Genomic DNA, 15,469 nt, shown 5'->3' with positions numbered 1-15,469 from the left:
GCTAAATAACTCCTTGTGAATATTCTGGACTCGGGGTGCTTTTGGCGTTGGAGTCCCCTTCTAGCTTTGGAGTCCCCCGCTCTAGCTGTTTCTTATGAGGCTGGTTAAACCCTGAACTGGAATTGCCTCAGACTATTTCACAGACAGACATGGACAACTTGTTTTATTTTATTTCATTTCATTTGTCAGAGGGAGAGAGCATGAGCAGGGAGAGAGCAGGCAGAGGGAGAAGCAGGCGTCCTGCCTGCCGAGCAAGGAGCCTGATGTGGGACTCGATCCCAGGACTCTGGGATCCTGACCTGAGCCCAAGGAGGATGCTTAACCAACTGAACCCCCCAGTCATTCCATCATGGACAACCTTTAAAGTTTGGGTTATCACTTAAAATATTGTGTCCACATACCATAAAATGTCTTTTTTATAAAAAGACAGAAGAACAAGGATGCCTGGGTGACTCGGTTGGTTAAGCATCTGCCTTCAGCTCAGGTCATGATCCCAGGGTCCTGGGATTGAGTCCTACATTAGGCTCCCTGCTCAGGGTGGGGTGGGCCAGGAGAGCCTGCTTCTCCCCTCTGCCTACCACTCCTCTGCTTGTGCTCTCTCTCTCTGGCAAATAAATAGATAAAACCTTAAAAAAAAAAAATAGGAGAACAGTATTGGTCGCACCCTCTGTCACTGAGCAGTATCTTCCAGCCCCCAGGGCCCCTGTGGTCCATTCATCTCTTAGCCCACGCCTAGCACAGGAGCAAGTGTGTGGCCCTGACCTGACGGTATATGCAAGAAGCAGCACCTTCTCTTGCCTTCCATCCAGAGGGCTCTGCAGTCAGCTCTGGGTTTGAACTGTGCATCTGCCACTTACCAGCTGGGATCCCCTGAGCGGGTTCACTTCTGCCTCCATTTCCTCCTCTCTCGAGTGAGAGTCACTGTGGTGACCTCAGTTATGTGCCTATTGCTGAATGCTGTATGGACAGCTTTTTGAGCAGTGGCTAACACATGGTAAGTGCGTGATGAATATTAGCCATTATTGTTACTGTTATCAACACTAATTATTACATAACACAAGTCCCACCAAGGTGAACTTGGTAAGATAGGTATCAGATGATGTCACTCGCCGAAAAGCCCTTAGTAGATTGCGGTTAACTTAGGAAGAAATTCAGAATCTGTACCGTGGTCTTCAGGGCCGTGTGTGATGTGACTCTTCGTTCCTCCAGCCTCGCCCCAGTGTTCTCTCCCACTCAAGGCCCTTGCTCTTGCCTGAGCTCTGCCCTGCTCGGCCCCGCCCCGCCCCACATCGCTTTGTCTTCTCCTGGTGCTTCTAGGACTGTCTTCTAGCTCAGCACAACCAGCATACGCTCCAGGAGGACAGGACTTTGTGTCCCCTCTGGACGGCCAGCTCCCCAAGCAGTGCCTGGCACGTTGTAGTTGCTCGATACATCCATATTAATAGAGACATGAGCAACACAACCTGTAATTGCCAGTTCACTGGGCGGGCTTTCAAATGTGCAAAATACAGGGCTTGTGCAAATATTGCCAAAGTAAAGTTAGATTCAGTTAAAATCATCAAAAGGATCTCTGGAGTTTAATTAATGTGACATAAATGGCAGAGCTGGAATGAAACCACCGGGTCCTGGTTCTCATCCAGTGTCTGCCACAAAAGATCACACGGGGGCCACCTGGGTGGCTCAGTCACTGCGTGTCTGCCTTCGGCTCAGGTTATGGTCCCGGGATCCTGGGATCGAGCCCCACATCGGGCTCCCTTGCTCAACAGAGAGCCTGCTTCTCCCTTTCCCTATGCCTGCTTCTCCCTCTGCTTATGCTCTCTCTGTCAAATAAGTGAATAAAATGTTAAAAAAAAAAAAAAAAAAAAAAAGGAGAGAGATCTCCCAGCTGCTCTGAGACTCTGCTTCCCACCTCTAAGCTACAGGCAGAACTAACTCTCCAGCCCTCGGACTCTGCGCAGCTCAGCTGAGGGAAGAGGAAAAAGGGGTGACTTTCCACTTTGATCAGAGCAGCTGTGTTTATATTTTCTCTCTATATTGGGGCTTCAGATGGAATTCAGTGTGAAAAGAAAAGGGTCTGCTTTTAAAAAGTGTAAAGACTATTGGATTAGAAGAGCACAAAGGTAGGGGCGCCGCGGGGGGGCGCCGGGAGGGCTCCAACTGTTGGTCCTCAGCTCAGGTCTTGATCTCAGGGTCGTGGGCTCAAACCCTGCACTGGCTCCATGGCCAGCCCAGCGTGGAGCCTCCTTAGAAAAAAAGGAAAAGGAAAAAGAAAAGAGCACAAAGGTCATTTTTAGCTTAATAATTCTGATTCCTGTAGCTAAATTCCTTAAAGGATATTGTTTCTTCATCACTCTGTTCTCCATCCCCCAAAGAAAAGTTCACTGAATATTTTTTTTAAAAAATCTTAGAAGTAGATATGCAGGTAAATGACAAAATTATTATCATCCAGACTGTGAGCTACGTGAAAATAAAGACCGTGTCTATTTGCTCACGGCTCGTGGGCGCATCACGTAGCACATGCCTACACCGAGCTCACGTGGTCGGTGTTCCGGGCGGTGGCGGCGGGAAGAGAGCGGCCACATACTGCTAAGTGAGACCCGTGTTCTGTGAAATGTGAAAAACGTGTTTTAAACCATGGAATGTTTACAAACGGACTCCATCGTTTCTTCAGGATGATATTTACTGGATATCTACGTTATTATTATCCATGTTTTAATTTTTTTAAACTCTTTGAAGTTTTGTATTTTACTTCCAGTAGAGTTACCGTACGGCGCTATATTAGCTTCAGGTGTACAGTTTCCAGCAGGGCCGTGTATGACCTGTGCGCACCGTAACGAATGTGCTGGTAATCCCGGCTCTCGTGCCCCACACGCTGCCCCTGTGGGAGCCGGCAGTTTGTTCTCCGCGGTGAAGAATCTGCCTTGGTTTCTCCTCTGCTAATAGTCACAGTTTTACTTCTTCCTTGCCAATGTGAATGCCATTTATTCCTTTTTCTTGTGTGACTATGGCTAGGACTTCAAGTATTGTGTTGAATCAAAGTCGTGAGCCTGAACCTCCTAAAACTGTTTACCGAAAGACCAGTGTATTGTACCTTCCTTTAGTTCTTCGTTAATTTTTTTCAAGATTTTATTTATTTATTTGGCAGACATCACAAGTAGGCAGAGAGGCAGGCAGAGAGAGAGAGGAGGAAGCAGGCTCCCTGCTGAGCAGAGACCCAGATGCGGGGCTCGATCCCAGGACCCTGGGATCATGACCGGAGCCAAAGGCAGAGGCTTTAGCCCTCTGAGCCACCCAGGCACCCCTCTTCATTAATTTTCTGATGTTCATTATGTAAAATGTAAAACTAAATGTAGTCAGTATGATTTTCTTTTTCTAATTTTTTTTCCTTTTTTGCATTTGCACTAGGATATTTTAGAGTTATAAACTTTGAGATGGAGTACAATTTCTTTTCATCATGAAGTCCTCTGGCGGTTACTTGAGAGAATAATTATAATAGTAAATAATAAGCTGTTTTGGGACAACGTTGAGACTACAGTTGGTTATTCCCTGCCTTTTCAATTTTTCAGACCTGCCTAAGGTTGATAGGAGAGGTTTTACTGATTTCAAAACCATTTTAGTGGAGGTAGATTAAAGCAAAAGTAATATAATGGTAAGACATTGAACCACTGACCTGCACGATTGTTTTGGTAATAAAAAGAGAATGAGTATCAGCTTTGCATTCTTGAAAAAGCAAGTAACAATAGATCTTTTTTCTTTTTTTAAGATTTTATTCATTTACTTGACAGACAGAGATCACAAGTAGGCAGAGAGGCAGGCCGGGGAAAGGGGCCAGGAAGCAGGCTCCCTGCTGAGCAGAGAGCCCTACGTGGGGCTTGATCCCAGCACCCTGGGATCATGACCCAAGCTGAAGGCAGAGGCTTAACCCATTGAGCCACCCAGGTGGCCACCCAGCAACAATAAATCTTAAAAAAAAAAAAAAAAAATAAGAATCATGCGTTTCATCATTGTATAAACCTTACTCTTTAGTTCATAAAATATTTCCACCTGCCTGCCATGTAAAAAGATTTTGAGTTTTGCTGTGTTTTAGTATCCGTTTCTCTAAATAATGCTGCTTCTGGTGGTGCCTGGGTGGCTCAGTGGGTTAAAGCCTCTGCCTCTGGCTCAGGTCATGGTCCAGGGTCCTGGGATCGAGCCCCACTAACTCTGCTCAGCGGGAAGCCTGCTTTCCCCTCCTGCTCTGCCTGCCTCTCTGCCTGCTTGTGATCTCTCTCTCTCTCTGTCAAATAAATAACATCTTTTAAAAAATAAATAAATAAATAGTGCTGCTTCTAAACCCGTCCAGTCCTGTGGCGTGTAGATACGTGTGCACATACGAAAAGCATGCAGTTGTTCTGTTGTGGTTCTTACATTTGATACCAGTTACTCCTGTATCTATTTCACTTATGAATCTATCTTTCTCTTTAGGGAAAGAGGATGAGTATCCGAAGAAACCTTTGGGACAGCTGCCACCTGAATCTGCTTGCATCAGTCACCTGAGCAATGGACAGAGAAGTGTGGGCAGGCCAAGTCCCCATGCGAGCAGCAGAAGAGGAAGCGGCTCATCACCTCACAAAAAGCACGAGCCTTCCCCTCTCCGTGCGAGCAGGACTGGTACACCAGAACGAGTAAGAGCGCTGCGACGGAAATCCGAAGATGGAGACAGTAAAAAGCTTCAAGATGAAGCAGATCTTCAAAGAAAACCTCCATCAGGTCCACAGGACAGTTCCAGGCAGTACAATCACGCAGCTGCTAACCAGAATAGCAATGCCGTGTCCGATACCAGGAAGGAATTTGTGCCCAAGTGGAACAAACCGTCAGATACTTCAGCTGTTGAAAAGACTGCCAAATACGCCATCGAAGGCAAAAGTAGGTCAGGACACCCGGCACTCACCGTTTCCATCCCAAGTTCTGCTGACCCTCGGGTATCCAACGTGAGGCAGAAGATGAAGGTTTTGGATGCCGATGAAGGGAAGCGGGGCTCTAACGCGTCCCAGTACGACAACGTACCTGAAAATGACAACAGCGCTTCTATCGAAGAGGCACTAGAGAGAGCCTACTCCCAAAGTCCACGGAACGTGGTTTACTCTCACAGCCCAAGGAAGTACGTGGAGCCAAGTTCTAGTCCATCGCGAGTATCAAACAAGTTTACTTTTAAAGTGCAGCCTGCAGGTTACGCAAAATACCCGCCTCCGCTGGACGGCGAGGATCGCAGGACAGTGCCCCCGCCGTCCTACAGTAACCCCCCCGTTTACCACGGCAGTTCTCCCAGACACATCCCTGCTGCTAACAGCAGCTTCGCCTCTCCGCCGTCTACCCACGGGACTCAAGTGCATCCTTCCCGGAGACCTTATGGTTCTACTCTTTCGGTCAATATTTCTCCAGAGAAGTCGCACGGCCGCCCGCTCCCTGTCGTGCTGCCCTCCAGCCGCATAGAAGTCCTTCCCATTGATCCTGGCGTCGGGGGGTACGCAGGCAATCCAGAGTCGCCAAAGAATGGACAGTTCATAATTCCTCCAGTGGATTATCTGCCGGATAACAGAAAGTGGTCGGAGGTCAGTTACACCTACAGACCCGAGACTCATGGACCGTTGTGGACTCAAGACACTAACCGGGGCCACTTGAGCAACTTACCAAAATATTCCACCTTCCAGCACGTTCCCTTCCAGGACCACAGCCTGCCGGCGGTTTCAGTGGACAGTCCAGTGCGATACAGAACTTCCCCAGGCTTAGAAGACGCCGGCTCCTCTGGCTGCCAGTATTCAGGGCCCTCACCTCCAGTGTACCACTACAGAAATCGCGATGGACTTTCTATTCAAGAATCAGTATTGCTGTGAGAATTTATCTATACTTGGTAAAGACGGGAGACTAGAAACCATTTGAAACCTACATTGCTATGTTTATAATTGCCAAAGCAGTATTTTATACTATTGTAAACATCTTGCAGAGTTGCGGCGTCTGCTGATGCTAGGAATACATAGGAGCCTTTGAGCCCACGTAGATGCGGTTTGTGATGACCATTTTTAGACTGCAGCATTACTGAACCTGTTGAACTGAATTCAACCCAGAAACGTAGCAATAGCATTTAGGGATGCACACATAATGATAATTCGGGACCCAGTTTCACTTACATCTTCCTCCAGAACCTGAGCATTTTTGCACCATTAGCCCATCCTGTTCTGAGTAACGTTACAGAGCACTGAGAAACTGTGTAGAATACTTTCAAGGCTATATGTAGTGTGCGTGTCTTTCAGTAGATACCAAAAAGCCTCCAGGCACACACATTTGAACACAGAACTAAAGAAACTAATTTTTAAAAAATTAATTTTAATCTACGTCCGTGGAATAATTTACTATTCTTTCTTTCCTTAACTTGTCTTCCAGCCAAGCTTTTTGGTTTTTGGTTTTTTCTTTTTCTCCCTTATATTTTTCACCCAGATCCTAGAGTGCCGTCGGGGTTTGCCCCGCCTTCATTCAGCTTCTCTGCGGTTGTGGCCATTTTCTTTCCTTCTGAAAATTAAAGACGCTGGAGAGAAAAGCTCGCCACTGAATGGTGCTTAAACACTGGGGCACAGAACAGGCTCCTTTGACATCGTTTGATAGCAGGCTTAATGCTGTGGTCGCTTCTTACTTCTGCCCTGTAAATTCCTGCAGGGCCCGGGCTGTTGACTTACCTGAGCTTTTCCTGGCACTCTTTCTTTAAAGGTGGTAATCAAGGGATATGGCTGCACTTAGACCATTAAATTATCATTGTGTAAACTTGTAAAAAATGATCCTAATTATTAGTAAGGAGTCTAAGGTTTTAATCTTTATAAAAATAGTGTGACTTTCATACTTCTAAAAATCTCCTTTTTTTTTTTTTTCTTTTGCAGTGAGAACAAATTCAGGTTCATGGTTAAAAAATTAGCCACGTCTTTCAAAAACAGTCTATTACACTACAATTACCAAAACACAGGGACAGTTTTAGGCATCCCCAGAAAGTCTGACTTTGTGTTTAATTGGAGAGCTTATTCTCAACATGCTTTCCTCGTGTTTGAACAAGGACAAGAGTAGAAAACCTAACACCACGGGCTCTTCTGGTTGCAAGTTGGGGCTTTAAACTTTCAAGGTACCGAAGTATGTCTTTTCAGATGAGAGTAACATTTGTTTAGCTAGTGAATGTGACAATATTTTTTATGTATATAATGAGTCTAATGTAATTTTAATCAACTTGGTAATGATGTTATTAAACAGGAAAACAAATGGCCGTGTGTTAGCAGCTCAGCTCTCTGCTGAAGCATGCACAAACCCCTGCTCTCCCTGGGCCTCCATTCAGATCATGTGGAGGCTTAGAAAGAATTGTACATCGGATGTATAGCTGAGGATGTTAATTCCAGTTTTTAAACCATGATTCTGTGACTCGTAATAAACCAAGCTGTATAATTTAGGATATGATAAGCAGCATCTGAGCTGCTCCAAAATATATATGTCAACAGTGGTAAATACTGTAGATTTATATATATACATATATATATATGCAAAATATATATATACACACACTATTTTCTTATGTCATCTATGACATTTTTATCTGTATACTTTTTTGGATGTGATTGTTTTTAACATGCTAAAAGTAATAAGTATATTTTGTTTTGTGTCTTTCATGTGCTTTTTTTCATATGTAGAAATGCTCTCCATCTCTGATGCTTCTAAGCTAATTTTCTTCTAATTGAGGCGATGTGCTCCGTGTTTGCCTACGTGACTTTATACATCACAGTTGTATGTCAAACGCTTTATTAATTTCTAGGAGCTCTGTATTTAGAACTACATTACCTTTCCTTTATTTTACCTGCCATTATTAAGAGCAATAAGGTATTTCCAGTCTTCCCCACTATAAAATGTAGCTCTCTGTTTGTTTTCCAAGTAGGAAAATTTAATTGGAGCTTATTTTGCCACCGTACAATTTTAGTCTTTCACACTTACCTTTTAGTGAAAGATAAATAGCGGAATGGTGATGAAAGATGAACTCGTATTGGTAAGGTGGGTTAACTGGGATCACCACCCTGTGTTTGGTGAGGACCCCCGCGGAGGAGGCTGCTCACGGACAGCTGCGGGCGCTGTGAGTACTTTGTCCGTAATCACTCCCTTCTTCACAGCAGTCTTGCCTCGCGCGATAAGCACTTTGGTATGGTTTTTGTTTTTGTTTTTGTTTAAAGATTTTATTTATTTATTTGACATACAGATCACAAGCAGGCAGAGAGAGAGGAGGAAGCAGGCTCCCCACGGAGCAGAGCGCCCAATGCGGGGCTCGATCCCAGGACCCGGGGATCATGACCTGAGCTGAAGGCAGAGGCTTTAACCCACTGAGCCACCCAGGCACCCCGGTATGGTTTTTGTTTTAATATTTAGTTTGAAACGTTAGAGAGGCTATACCCAGAGTCTCCAAGGGTTTTAAAACTTTGACTCTTTTGGGTACTTTTTTTTTTTTTTTAATTAAAAAAAATTTTTTTTTAATTAAAAAAAAAATGGGTGTTCAAAGCTGAGAGAGATGTATATACATAAATGTAAAGTCAGATATCGAAGTACTGTAGAGGAAGAAAATAAATTATTTTTCCTCCACCTGCGGGGTTCTCCAGCCAGGCCCTGTCAACGGTCTGACGAAAGCAGATCAACAAGAGAAAAACAGCAGCTTATTAACGGGGCCTCCTGCATCCACATGGCGCCCAGCCCTCAGCAACTCAAGGGAGGGTCGGACGTGGGGTCGGTGCACCTAACTTAGCAGGGAGAGGGAGGAGGAGAAGGGCACGTACGGGAGAGCCCGGGACTGTCTGGAAAGATCAGTGGATCCTTAGGAGGAGTGATGGGCGGTGTGCTGGTGTGTGGCAGGGTCTGGGTGCGGTGCCGGGAGAGAGCACAGTTGCCTGTGGAGGGGATTTATGACCGCTGAATTTTGTGGGGAGGCTCTGCTTTCAGGCAGATAAGCAATTTCAGGAACTCAGATGCTTTCAGCTCAAAATCGTTCTTACGCCAAAGTGGTGTGTTTGGGGGTGATGTGCCCTGATCTCCCTCAGTGGCAATGATAGAATGTTTCCTGGAAGCATTAAAAAAAAGATTGAATAGGACATTTCAGGAGAAGAAAAATAGATGTTTACAGGATGTGGTGTGATTGCTTTAACTTTTTTCATTTTAAGGAGATTCTAATACTAAATTTTATGTCCTACTCAGTGTAATCTTAAAGTGAAGTTTTGTATTTGTCATTTCAGATCTCTCCCCCAGGGCCCATTGAAATGCAAGCATGGAAATAGTACCTCTTCAGTACTTTGCTGAGATCTCCTTTCATATCCATGACTAGAGAAAAACATGCCATGCCCACAAATAGGGATTTATTCACAGAGGATCTACAGCTCAGTCTTCTGGAAATATTATTAATCTCTGTTATCTTTCCGACTCACACTTTTATTTTTAGTATGCATTTGTTTGTGGGCTAATTAAGATTACAGTTTGGGGATCTCTTTTTTTTAAATCCTGTAATGGATTATAATGGATTTTAAATGCCCCTCTGTAATATGGATATTAATGCTTATCGATCAGGTGGTTTTAATAAATCAGACTTTATTTTTTCAGTGACCCATGGTAGTGAGAATAAAAAGAAAGGACTCCACTTAACATTTAGTTATGAATTGTGCTTTCAGAAGATTTTTCAGTTATCCATAAATCCAAGCATAACTGCCACTGTTTTATACATAAGAACAATGAGGCATAAAGGAACACATTTTAGATTTCATAGGAGTGCATCTCAACCCTTGCTACTCTTTAGTATTATCTGGAGAACTTAAAAAAGGTTCTTCTTGGTTTCCTCTTTAGGCCACTTAAATCAGAATCTCTGGGGCGAAACCCAGACATCAGGTAATTATTTTTTCCCCATTCAGTCAGCAAAACTCTTAAAAAAAAAAAAGTCCTCCTAAATTTGATTTTGATTGTCTTAGATTCCCACTATGAACAGTCTCAAAAATTCTCAACAGATCAATTTCAGATTTAGAAACTCTGATTTCAGGTAAGTTAGGAAAAATTCCACTGGAAAGATTCGTGTTACCAGTCATTTCTGTAAATTTTGATGAACTACCGACAGTTCTGGAAAGCATAAGTGGCTTCAAATAGAGGGAGTTATGACCCTGTATCTTTTCTCATTACTGCTTACAGTAGTGCCTCAAACGAGATAGAGCCTTACTAAGGTTTCCATTTTCTTGGACAACCTCTGTCATTTTCCTTAAGCGACATGCTAAAAATAGGCCTGAGCTATTTGCAAACCTAAGTGCATTTTCCCTATTTGAGCAGCTGAGAAAATGCGATGGTCTGCTTATTCACCCAGCCAGGCGGCATTTTATTGAGCACCTACACTATCCTAGCTGTTTCAGGGACTGTGCTAGGTTCACGCTTCAAGATGGGAGACACGTTCTTCAAGCTGTGCGCCTTGGTTCGGTTTTGGGAGACATGCGCAGGTGATTATCACAGGCATGGGAAGGCTGCACCTCAGAAGGAGCAGTGGAGGCTGGCTGGGGAGTTACTTCCATTGCTGAGCCGGAGGATTAGGAGAACAGACAGACGAAGGGAAGGGAGGGCCGGGACACGGCTGCCGAGGGCATACGGCGTGAGCACCCGCACGGTACGTAGGGGGATGTTTGCCGCTGTGATGTGTGTGTGCCAGTGGAGTGGAGTGTTTCACAGAGAGACTGTCTGGCAGGGGCCTTCCGTGCATTGAACTAGACACCGGAAGCCGGTGTGGTATGTTCCCATTTGCTAGGGGATCTGTGGAGGCTACGTGCGAGGGAGCGAGCCTGGAGGACGTCAGGAAGACTGCGGCAGGATGTTCACGCCCAAGGTGGTCCGGAGTGTGCGGGACGCAGTTTCAGAGCAAAGGGGATTAACTTGAGAATTACTAAGAAAAGTTGGCCCGACCTGATAATTGTTTGAATGTCATCATGATAATCATAATAAGAAAAACAGTGAACGTTACTGAGTGCTCGTTGTGTGTCCGGCCCTCTGTCGAAACATTGAACCTGCATTAACTCATTGAATTCTCAGCCTAATTCCGTGAGGGTTGGGCCCTCTAAGCCACTGTTCATCTGGGACAACAGGTGGTTGAGACAACTCGCGCCCTGTGACACAGCCAGCCCGCGTCAGCCGGGATTTCAGTCTACATGGTCTAAGTCAAGAGCCTCTGCTACTATCCCAGTGCAGCAGTTTTCAGGGGCTCTGGTTTACCTGCCATGTTAGCATACACGTCAAGGATTTTTTAGTAAATTTACACAGCTGCGCAACCATTACAGCAAACCTATTCTAGAACATCTCCATCACCTGCAAAAGATCTCTTACACGCATCTGTGATCAGGCTCCATTCCTGCCCCCAGCCTCAGGCAACCCCGAAGCCACTTCCTCTCCCTCCCTGGTTTGCCTTTTCTGGACATTTCGTACACATGGAATCAGGCGGTCTGTGGCTTTCTGCATCTGACTTCACACTTAGCATAACACTTCTGAGGGTTATGCATGTCGTAGGGGGTGTGAGGAATTCCTTTTTATTGCTGAGGAGTGTTGCATGGTGGGACTACATCACGTTTTGTTCGTTCCCTCCGCCAGTCGTAGACACGTGGGTTGTCTTTGCATGCTGCTGTGACCCTTTGTGTCCATGTCTCTGTGGGGGCATGGTTTCATTTCTCTTGGCCTGTTGCTGGCTTTTATGGTAAGTTTATGCTTGACTTCTTAAGGAAGTGCCAGACTCTTTTCCAAAGTGTCTGCACCATTTTAGATCACCATCAACATTGTACGAGGGTTCGAATTTCTCCACATCGACCGACACATGTTATTTTCTTTTTTTTATTATAACCATTCTAGTGATATCTCCTCGTGGCCTTGATTTGAATTTCTCTAAGAGCCAATGATGGTGAACACCTTTTCATGTACTTATGGGCCATTCTTGTGTCTTCTTTGGGGGAAATGTCTGTTCAGATCCTTTGCTCACTTTTGAATTGGGTTATTTTCCTATTATCGAGTAGTAAGATTCTTAATATATTCTGGATACATGTCCTTTATAAGACGTGATTTGTAAATATCTTCTCCAAGTCTGTCTTATGGTTTCTTCTGTGGTGCAAATGTTTTTAATTTTAATGAAGTCCAATTTTTTCAGTTTTTTTCTATATGAATCATGCTTTTAGTATTGTATCTTTCTGCCTAACCCAAGGTCACAAAGGATGTTCTCCTGTTTTATTTTCTTAAGAAGTTTCATAATTTTAGTTGTTCCATGTGGGTTTATGAGCCATTTTGAATGAATTTTTGTGTATGGTGTGAGGTAAGGACCTAAATTCATGGGAATGTCATGTGTCACAGAAAGACCATGCTTTCTCCATTTGAATTGGGTACCTTGGTACTTCTGTCAGATTCATTTGACCATATTTATAAGTGTTTATTTTACGGTTTGAAATCAAAAAGTGTACCTCTTTCAAATTTGTTCTTTTTCAAATGTTTTTTGCTACCCTGGGTCCTTTGCATTTCTATATATGTTTTGAGATCAGCTTGCCATTGTCTGAAAAAAAAAAAAAAGAAGAAGAAGAAGAAGCAAAGGACATGGACTTCATGGATCCGCCTGGGAAGAAATGCCGTCTTAACAATGTTGAGTCTTCCAAGCCGTAAACATAGTCTCTACATCTATTTTCATCTTCTTTAATTGCTCTTGGCAACATTTTGTGGCTTTAGTATGTCTCGCACTTCTTTTGTCCCTGAGTATTTTATTTTTCTTGCTCTCGTGCATGGATTGTTTCCTGCGGGGCCCACGTGCTTCCCCGTCATTCTGTACCGGCGAGGGGAGGGCAAGTGATAAGGTAGAGTTCTGCGGTGCCCAGGTTGGGTGGTGGGCCTGATCAGGGGCCCGTCGTCTGATAGACAGAGCTCAGAAGAGGGAGCAGGCTCAGACTTAGTGAGAAAATGGCATGTTTTGACATGTAGAATGTGAGGAATAGGGGATTGACAGATGGTGGTGTCTGACAGACAGCTGACCGTTCAGGGAGATGTGGGACTTGCTTGCCAGCACGTAGGAGGTAAAGCTGTGAGAATGCTCGTCTGGGGAGATGAGCTAGCTAAGGATGGGGAGATGGGGGGGGCTGACATTTAAGAGGTGCCAGAGAGAAAGGAGTATGTGCAGGACTCTGAGGGAGCGCTCGCGGGCAGGCTCTGTGAGAGCTCAGTGCCCAGTGACTGACCCGTGGGCTCTGGAGCCAGAGAGGCTCAAGCCTCCTCTTGGCATTGGTGGTGTGTTTGGGATGTAACACAGCAACACGGTCCCCGTCCTTGGGGGGCTGGTGCTCTGGTCCACCTCCTCATCTATAGATGACGACTGGTCTTCATTTCATGGAGCTGTGAGTTGGATGAGTTACTTCATGTGAAGTGTTCAGCACAGCCTCGTCACACAGTAATAATTTCAAATGTGATCCATAGTCACATGCCACGACTGTGCGAGGTTTCGTGACGAGAGCATGGGCTGTGACGTCCTGGAGCTGAGTCTGGTGAGGAGGGCAGACATAGACCAGCAGGAACGGGAACATGACACAGAGGAGGGCCATGGCTGGAGGCGAGACTTCCAGAAGGAAACGTTCGGCAGCAGGATGGCCCGAAGAGAATTTGGATCTGACACCTGCTGTCATTCCTCCTGCCTCAGATGGCAGGGTTGGCAGACACAAGTGGGAGGCTTCCATGAGAATGGGAGGGCGGGCTGAATGGGAGCTGGAGGGCCTGCTGGGTAAAGGTGGGGACGGGGTCAGGAGGTGTTGACACAGAGAAAAGTCATGCTAGTTGGAAATGAGTTTTGACCGTTCAAACACTCCAGTTCTTGTACAAGGCAGCCCTCGGTTTTATTCCAGTTTGCTACTTGATGTACTCATGAGTATTAAAATACCAATCATGAAACTTTCTGTAATTCTGAGTTTTCACTTTAACGTGGAGGCCAGTTGGCACAATCAGTGTAAAACCCGCTGTATCAAGAAAGCCCTTGAGTGCTGCGCATGGATATCCTTGACGGTGTGGGACACTTGCTTGTATCTTGCTGTCTCCCGATGAGAATGGCGCAGAAGGAGCGGGCGTGCGGACCATGGAGAGGTGAGCTGCTCTCGGCTGGCTAGGAGTCGGCGATGAGCTGCGGCTCACCAAAAAGCCCCGTCACTCTTGAATGAGTCCCTAAGCTCGGCCACAAATCCACGGTGGGACTTGGAGCAGATCATGAGACCCTCTGGGACTCCATTTTTGCTCTGTAATCTCTGAAGGTGCAGAAGGAGAGGTGTCAAGTGTTCTGCCCCCAAAACTAAGAGGAGAGTGCCCAAGGCCACTCTGCTTTGTGCCCGGCGTCCTGCCGAGTGCTAGGAGAGCAGTGGTGAGCAAGGGCAGGAGGTCCCCACTCTCCGGGAGCAGACAGTGTTGTGGAGAAGGCTCACCTGAATTACGTGGTTACCAGCACAACAGACCTGCACGCGTGGCGGGGACCTAGAAGGAGGCACGCCCAGCGCACGGAGGGCCTGTGACGGTGGCAAGCAGGAAGATGAGGCCCACGGGACGCAGCCTGGCCTGAGTTGGACACTTGGGAGAAGCAGCCACAGTGATGGGCAGAGGATGCCGGCAAGTTACCGTGGAAGATGACCCAGGTCTCCCAGTGCCTCCCGGGAGTGAGGAGAGACGTGTAACCAGTACAGACCCGAACAGCTCCTACCCTGCAGACAGTTCTACGCTGTCAGCCAATCGGCACCTGCAAGCCAGGCCCTTAGTGGAGTCACCTTGGAGAGGGGCGGACAGCGGTGGCCCTGTGCATTCGCAGCTTGGGGTTCATCAGATCTGCACTGTGGTTCGAGTTTGCCCCTGACCAGCAGTGTGATCTTGGGCAAGTGCTGTTCCCTTTCCAGGCTCGCTTTCTTCCACCATAACGCGTGGGCGTTAGAGCGTGAACAGTCGGTGGAGGTGGTCTAGGACCGCGGATCCCGGCCGTGGCTGCAAGTGAGCATCGCCTGGAAGCTGCCGAAAGTGTTCATGCCTGGGCCCACCCCAGACCAGTCACATTGCAATCCCCCCGGGGTGGGCCCAGGCCTTAGGGTTGCATACCTAGAGCTCAACAAGGCAATTGTGTAGAATACACTGGAGCAAAACATGCAAAAAGTGGGCCACAGAGCAAGAAAGGAGATACCACTCTCTCCAGGCCCCATGCAGTTTTCTAGCTCCCATATCCTCCTACTACTACCAGGAAAACACCTGAAGATCATATTGAGGCATTTTTATTTAGAGATTTTGAGAGGTGCGATGAAAAAACTTGGACCTGAAAACAAACTTGGAGACGTCTCAGCATGACCATCAGCCTTGCTGGACCTGTCTCGTGAACAAAATGGGAAAAATGAGGCATTTCCTACCTGGTTGTCCTGAAGATTAA

At 46.0% G+C, this 15,469-nt stretch overlaps 1 protein-coding gene across 5 annotated transcripts in view; it reads left to right on the top strand.

Annotated features, from left to right (window-relative positions):
* The window catches only part of USP6NL (USP6 N-terminal like), a 180,578-nt gene extending 167,954 nt beyond the window's left edge, over nucleotides 1–12,624 (top strand). For 3 of the 5 annotated variants that reach the window (XM_059183798.1, XM_059183795.1, XM_059183797.1), the window contains one exon: nucleotides 4,465–12,624. In XM_059183798.1, coding sequence (XP_059039781.1) covers nucleotides 4,465–5,873 — 1,409 coding nt within the window. In that variant the 3' untranslated portion in view covers nucleotides 5,874–12,624. The remainder of the gene's footprint in view (nucleotides 1–4,464) is intronic. The other 2 variants (XR_009356474.1, XR_009356473.1) reach the window with 2 other exon arrangements.
* The last annotated feature ends 2,845 nt before the right edge of the window (nucleotides 12,625–15,469 follow it).

The sequence above is a fragment of the Mustela lutreola genome, chromosome 8 (genome assembly GCF_030435805.1).
Source record: "Mustela lutreola isolate mMusLut2 chromosome 8, mMusLut2.pri, whole genome shotgun sequence".
NCBI classification, from domain to species: domain Eukaryota; kingdom Metazoa; phylum Chordata; class Mammalia; order Carnivora; family Mustelidae; genus Mustela; species Mustela lutreola.
The sequence above is the reverse complement of the archived record's forward strand: the minus strand, read 5'-3'. Positions and strand labels throughout refer to the sequence as shown.